The sequence below is a fragment of the Nicotiana sylvestris genome, chromosome 8 (genome assembly GCF_000393655.2).
Source record: "Nicotiana sylvestris chromosome 8, ASM39365v2, whole genome shotgun sequence".
NCBI classification, from domain to species: Eukaryota; Viridiplantae; Streptophyta; class Magnoliopsida; order Solanales; family Solanaceae; genus Nicotiana; species Nicotiana sylvestris.
In genome coordinates this window covers 211,272,741-211,280,511 of record NC_091064.1, presented here as the reverse complement: position 1 = coordinate 211,280,511, position 7,771 = coordinate 211,272,741, and the positions used below count along the sequence as shown (strand labels likewise).

Sequence of the window (7,771 nt, the reverse complement as noted above, 5' to 3'; positions counted from 1 at the left end):
CCGCAATTTAGAGAGATAGCACTAGTGTAAAAAATTTATAAGAATAAAGTAAAAATTAAAGGAATGAAAGAGCACAACCGTCAATTCCCAATTTCTTCTATTGTTGAAAGTTGATTGATTAATTAAAATCTACAACTTTACCTTCGTAGACAAATAAGAAAGGGCAGTTCAATGCATAAGGTATCTCGCGTTCATGCAGGATCAGGAGAAGGATCGCACCCCAAGAGGTGTACTGTAGACAGCTACCCTAATGCAAGAATAACAAGTAGTAATAAACAAGTAAAGAAACACAAAATGTATATATGTTCTGCAGATAATAAAACTCTTCCAATTTCATTTCTGTCAATAGTGTGTTACTCAGAAAACATGATATCAGCTTCAATACTCTTTATCTGTTTGTATGATATTTTTCTACTTAAAAAACACAAACCACTAAACCATTAGAATTACAGGAAACAGTGTCATTCCAGAGCTCAAAAGATGTTAGTTGTATTCAGAAAACAGAATTACTCCTACCATTCAATATATGTATACCATTCTGAGTACCATACATTACAATCCGCCCTAATCTACTGATTTTTCTAAGATTTTCTGATATTCATATATGATCACCATCACTTATATATGTTCTTGATTTCAAGGGACCTTGTTGTTTTTGTCTATCTCTTGCGCTTGGACTTTAGGGATGTCACAGATTGTGAGTTGCTATGCCAATTGCGCTTTCTTTGATTGATGAACCAGTTATTTATTTGCTTCAGTTGTAACCCTGTTTCTTCCACAAGTTTTGCCTTATCATCTTCCTGCATATTAGAAATCTTGACTATAAACAATGATGATAAAATTTAAAGGGACTTATAAAAGTTTTCAGATTTCAGAGGAAATGATATAAATTACTAGGCAACAGACTCACAGTTGGATAAGGCCATTTTGAGTGTTGCTGCCACCAATTCTTTAAAACAGTAGTGGTGTCACCTGGTAACTTTCCTGCCCTTCTCTTTCTCAGTATCTCTTCCCTCACATCTTCAATTCTTGATCTAAATCCCTGCAATAACCAGTTGGTAGCTAAGGTGTCAAATGAGCGGGTTGAGTTAATTTTGGGCGGTTCAATATAGGCCGAGTGACTGACCCGTCCAAAAGTTATTTGAGCTGAGAATATCGACTAAGTCAAGATGGGCTAAATTTTGAGTTATGGCCCAACTCGTCCAACTTTTACCGAGTTTTAATAATGTGTATTATTTTCTTATAAATTGTTTAATTACCAAAAAAGACTTTTTTATTTTGTCATGGTCATATATAACATATCAAATTTAAAAAAAAATTAAGATATTTTAACAATGTTAAGGCTAAAAATCAGTCCAACTTTAGATGGGCTAAGATGTGGTTGGTCAAGATAGGTTGAGTTCAACAAATGAACGGATCAATGACCAACCAAATCTTGGGCTGATTGGGCGGGTTTGAGCTCGAATTGCCACCCCTTATCAGTAGTTATGATATCAAAATCAAAAAGCTATACAAATTAAGACTTGTGAGCTACTAGTATTTAGTTGGCTTCCTATATATTTCACCAAAGCAAAAGTATACATGTCAACTGGGCAAAGTCAGTCCACAACTGGCCAGGCCCATTTGATAAGTGGGGTTGCAACTGGCGTAACTGGTAAAATTGTTATCATGTGACCAGGACATCATGGGTTCAAGCTGTGAAAACAGACTTTTAGAGAAATGCAAGGTAAGTCTGTGTACAATAAGACCCTTGTGGTCCGGCCCTTTCCCGCATCCCGCGCATTGCGTGAACGTAGTGCACCCTACCCTTTATGTTTTAACAGATAATCCATATTATTTTTCATGTTACTAATCTCACTTACTATGGACAGTAGTTATTACCTGTAATTATCTCATATAATCCATATTATTTTTCATGTTACTAATCTCACTTACTATGGACAGTAGTTATTACCTGTAATTATCTTTCAGATGATTTGTCAATGTAAAAATTATTTTACACTATCATAAGAGTTGAAATTCTTTTAGGGAAATGATAGATTTTGAGGAGGTCACCTGTTTAAGCTCAATCTTTAATTCCTGTCTGACTCTCTCCATAAGGGACCTTTCAGATTCAGTTGGAAGACCAAATCCCATACCCATTAAATCATGCGCATCACCTCCTGATTGATCTAATGAAAAATCCATCTGTAGCTCATCCTCATCATCTGACATTGTTGCACCTGATCCTTCTCCAAGTGTTGCTCCTGAGGTAGAAAAAAAAAATGGGGATATACATTTCAGAAAATTAAAATAAACTTGGATGTAGGTTTCTGACTTCTTGCACTTGGTTAAAACACATTCTTAAACAAGTAAAAATACTTGGTAGCTATTAGTCTCATTGATTTATTGCCTTTTTACATGCACAAAAGCTTACCTTTTTTAAGTGGAATAATTATAATTTATCTTCAATTATTGGTAAACATGACATTAATGTAAGTAAAATAACTATACACATATACAGAGAGGCAATCATACGTGTATAGTTCCTCCTTTCATATCCTTATGAAGGGACAAAAAGGATAAGATGTAATGTTATCCACATTTATTTTTGCAGCAGTACTAGTCATGTAAATTTAATTTTCACACTAATACATTATATGTTGGTCTAGATTTGACAGTTATTTCATTTGCTGACAAGGAAAAAACTTATTAATAGGGAAAACAACTTACATATAATTGATGTAAACATCAGATATGAGTACTTTTTTCAGCCTATGCAACGGTCATAATTATTCATATGAACGTTCTTGACATAAGCAAAGTTGTATTACATTTTTATGTAAGCACTTTATTATTTTACTAAACAACAACAATAACATACTCAGTGTAATTTCATATTGTGAGGTCTGGGGAGGATAAAGTATACGCATACTTTACGCCTATCTTGCGGAGGTAGATAAATTGTTTCCGAAAGACCCATAACTCAAGAAAATAAGATAAGAACAGGAGAACAGTAATAAGAAGGTCATGCCAGAAATACTAAAGATAAAAACATAAACAATAAAAAAACAAAGCATTAATATAACCAAGCTAGGGGAATAACAAATGCTACTAGACACCACAAATAGAAAACACTAAAATGATAATACACTTTATTATTTTACTGCATTAGGAAAAAATAATGATGTTGAGTATTCTTCTATGTGTCTTCTTGCATATATTCGCAAGGATATGTCAACTGTCATGCCAATACTTCTGCCACATGAAACCGACAGTTGTAGCACAGTTTTGATTTATTCACCTAATTCTAATTGCTACATGTATGTATGGAACAGTCCACATAATAGGGAAACTATTGCAGTTGAAGATATAGAATTGGAAACTACTGATATTATATTTTCATGTTTCATATTTTTATCTTATATTATACAACTGATTGAGCTCCTTAAATCAAGAACAAACATAAAAATTTAAAAAGAAAACTGAGACATCATAAATATGCAATATGCTTTCGGATTAAAAGAAAAAACGGGGTGGAAAAAAGGGAAGCTAATTACTTTTGCTTATATATATAGAATGGTAAATCAAAAGATCGAGGTTAAGCTTATTTCATAATGGGGTTAAGGAACAAGGACTGTCACTCTTGTCTCGAATGATTTGGTTCAATAGTCAGAGTGCAATGCATAATGTGTAAGTTAGATGCACATTCACGTATTCGAATAATGTTATGAACAAAAGGTGTGCATTTAAGTGAAGAAGGCTAGAAAAACAAACTCATTATCCACCGTGATTCATGCACTAACTAGCCATCGCGAATTTCTTGGTTATTAAACAAGGACTTTGAATCCTATCTTATGCAAATCCTTGACTTGCTAAAAGGAGATTAAAAGAAAAGTGGAGATATTTACCAGCTATATATTACACAAGTCAGTTGTTATGATATACTAATTATGCTTTCCCCAGGTGCTTAGAATGAACCTATAACATATTAAAAGTGTCCTTAGAACTTGTAATCATAACATTCTTACAGCTAGACGAGTATATATGTTGTTAATTAAGGGTAAAATGTGAATTTTTTTAAAAAAAAAAGGATCTCTAAATATAGAACGGTAATATCATTCTTGTGAAGAAATGGACCTTGGGGTACCCCAAAAGGTAGTTCACGGGGGAGAATTGACTAAAACTATATAAGACCTCAACCCATTTTCTCAACCAATATGGGACCTAACACACTCCCCACCTCACCAGACCCCACCCTCCCACACGCCCAATACATGGCATGGATAATATAACATGGAGATCCCAATATTGGAAAACACAATAATAAGGGTTCTATGGATTTGACTATGATACCATGTAAAAAAACACACTTTGCATATGACTCAATCCCAAAAAACTAACTCATAAAGAGATAACTGCTATACTATAACACGTTCTCCCAGCTAATGTAAAACTTAACGATTCTCTTTAGAACGGACAAAAAAATATCATATAAAATGAAACATAAAAAGTATCAACTCATGTCAGGAAATGAGCGTTCTACCAAATAACTTAAATCATCAAGCAAGTAATTCACAAGTTCCTTAGGCGGGTAATACTAATGATTGTACAATTACCATATCATATACACAATCTCTAAACATGATTGGAAGAGATGTTGGAGGAAAAAGAATTAAGATTCCATATCTTCTTTTTGCAAGATGAATCCGATGCAGTGAATCACAAGTCACAAACAAAGCTAGAAAAGTGGTTCTAAAAATCCAATAATATTCTAATGCAGCCTCTCATCAATCATCAGTTGTTAGTTTGTTAGCCTATTCTAATTTGTTCCTTCCATCACCAACCAACTAAACTCTCCACCTAATATATATATATATATATATATATATATATATATATATATATATATATATATATATATATATATATATATATATATATCCTTTCTTGGTCCCACTACCACCCAACTCTCTAACTTGTATGGTTGCACTAAAACAAGAACCTCAAATTCCCATTACTTATCCTAAGCATCAAACCAGAATAATAAATTCATTCAATTAATTACCATGCACTTCAACACATAAGGTTCACATATTTCCCTTCATTGTACTTTGGTAAAACAAAACTCCTCACGTACACAAGTTTTCATGTTTTGTTAAGATGCAATATGCATAGAGATGTAGTAGGATTTAACTTATGTATATCTACAATATATAGAATTTAACCTATTATGACACGCATGGACGGAACTAGGATTTGAAGTATATGAGTTCTAAACTTGCCAGGGAAATTATTGTTGTTTAGTTACTGGGTTCGCAATAAAATATTTATACATATTTAATAAATTTTTTAATATAAAACAAGGTTTAAGCAAAAGCTATTGGGTTCGTCCGAACCCATAAACAATACACTACCTCCGCCCAGATGACATGTTGTTTATTTTGTTTTTTAAGTAATTTGTTCCACTTATTTAATATTAATAGATAGCTGTAATTATCTATATAGATGATTTAATAGTGTAAAACTTCTCTTACATAAACTGTGATATTCTATAGAAGTTAAGCTAAAAGATATTGGTTAAAAGTTAAAAACACTTCACATACCTGTAAGAAGTTGTAAATTCTGCTCAATTTCACGGCAGGCCATGACAGCTTCAACAGCATGAACTCTGACATGTTGCTGAAGCTGTTCTTTAAAGGAACATAAAACTAACAAATACTGTGCCTGTTCAATAAATAACACACCAAACACACCGTCAAGAAACATAATCATCAGTAAAGGTAAATAAAGCTTAAATCTTTAACAAAAGTTGAATAAACTAAGTTCTTGGCAAAGGATATTTCAACAACAACAAGAAACACAGTGCAATCCCACGTAATGGGTCTGAGAGGGTAGTGTATACGCAGACCTTACCCCTATCTTGTGGAGATAGAGAGGTTATTTCCATAAAACCCTCGGTTCAGCGACACAAGATATTACAATAATAACCCAGTGTAATGCCACAAGTGAGGTCTGGGAAGTTAGGTTGTGCGCAGTCTTACTTCTACCCTGAACGGACAGAAAGACCGTTTCCGATAGATCCTCGGCTAAAGAAAGGATGGGCGACAAAGGATATTGAAGAGGGGAAATTAAAACATACCAAGAAATTGTCAAGTTCTTGTCTTTCATGAGGAGAAAGAGAGTGAGAATGATGTTGAGAAGCATAAGAACGCAAAAGATGATGAGACTGAGAAAACTGAGCTTCAATAAGTGGTAACTGATCAATAGGTGTAGCTACACGAAGACAAGCTACATGTGCTGAAAGTAACTGTTCATATAAAGGATGTGTAGCAATTTCACCCTTTAACTGTCTCTGATTATCCTCAGAAATCACCATTGAAACATCACCTAAAGCTCCTAAACCACCAATTCCTCCACCACTACTTGACCCCATTAATCCAACTCCTTGTTCTTGCATTTCTAAAATAACCAAAGATCCTCTCTTTACAACATATAAACAAAGGGGTTGTGTGAAAAAGCAAAAAAAGAAAGAAATATTGGGGTTTTTAGGACCACCACTGAAGAGAATCTTGATGTACTTGATAATAGACAGTGATAATATGATATGATGATGTATACTTTTGGACTGTTTGGTTTCAGAGAAATATGATGAAAGAAAATATGAGCAAAATCATAAAGCAGACAGTTTTGTTACTATTGGTTCAAGAGATAGAGAGAGAGAAAAAGATGGCATATATATTGGGATCTGAAGCAACAAAACTTTCTGCACCTATTCTGAAGAGCTACAGATTTTAACACATACACAGAAAGAAGAAGAAAATAAAAAAAGAATTAGTTTGCTTTTTGGTTTTCTTGGAAAAAGTGTAGTAAATGATACAGAGGAAAAAAGAGAAAAGGAAGAAGAAGCATCAGAGTGGAATCATTACTATGAAAGGGAAGCAAGAAGAGAAAGATGATGGTAATGAGATTATAGATAAAGCTGTTTGCTGCAGCTGTGGCCTGACATTTTGAGGAGTTTTTTGTTTTTTATGTATATAGATTAAGTTTTTTTTTGGTTGATTAAGAGGGCTAATATTTAAAATAGAGTAAATTGACACTAATCTTGCTTAAGATAAGGTTATTGGTAGGATTAGGTGATAGAATATCAGAAGAATTGGGTATTCTTTAAGCATGATATATAAAATTGAACCTAACTTTAGAAGCTTATTTAATTCTTTTGGTGTGGACATTCTTGCTCTAACTTCCTACTCTTTACAAATTACAAGTATTTCATTTTTATGTTTCTTTGGTATAATCTCCTTTAATAAATTTAGGCCTAGTTTGGCCATAAAAAAAATTCACTTTTCTAGGAAAATCTTTATAGTATTTGGCCATGAAAATTTTAAATTTCACTTGAAGTTAAATTTCGAAAATTTTAAAAATTCCAAAAAATTATTTTTTAAAATTTTTATTTTAAATCACTCACAAAAATTCAAAAGCAACTCCAAATTGTATTCATATTCAAACACAACTCTAATTTTCAAATATTATTTTTTCTTGAATTGTTTATTTTTATTTTTTCCGGAATTTTACAATTCTTATGTCCAAATGGCCACTTAATGTCAAGGAAATTTTGCTTTCACACTACAATTAATTAATTAATTAATTAATTAATCCCTCGTCTAATGCACCAATATACCTTTTTTGGTGTATGGTAAAATCAGCAATGCACTTAAAAATCTTGTACCCTTAACCTTTATAATTTATTTTATTGTTCACTTTATCCCAAAGAAACGTCTAGCTATTAAAT

General features: G+C 32.7%; 1 protein-coding gene across 1 annotated transcript; it reads right to left on the bottom strand.

Annotated features, from left to right (window-relative positions):
* Positions 1-314: 314 nt before the first annotated feature.
* Positions 315-7,057, bottom strand: LOC104222496 (homeobox protein HD1). The gene is made up of 5 exons (XM_009773729.2): positions 6,122-7,057; positions 5,586-5,706; positions 2,056-2,246; positions 911-1,042; positions 315-800 (listed from the first exon to the last, which is right to left on the bottom strand). The coding sequence occupies exons 1-5, from the start codon at positions 6,437-6,439 to the stop codon at positions 660-662; spliced, it is 903 nt and encodes a 300-aa protein (XP_009772031.1). The 5' UTR covers positions 6,440-7,057; the 3' UTR covers positions 315-659.
* Positions 7,058-7,771: the final 714 nt, after the last annotated feature.

What these genes read in the sequence shown, in the direction of transcription:
- LOC104222496 (XM_009773729.2), bottom strand. Translation starts at nt 6,439, where the DNA reads ATGCAAGAACAAGGAGTTGGATTAATGGGGTCAAGTAGTGGTGGAGGA. An exon ending in AAGAACTTGACAATTTCTTG is followed by an intron (nt 5,707 to 6,121) that starts GTATGTTTTAAT and finishes TTTATTGAACAG; the next exon opens with GCACAGTATTTGTTAGTTTT. An exon ending in GAATTTACAACTTCTTACAG is followed by an intron (nt 2,247 to 5,585) that starts GTATGTGAAGTG and finishes TTTCTACCTCAG; the next exon opens with GAGCAACACTTGGAGAAGGA.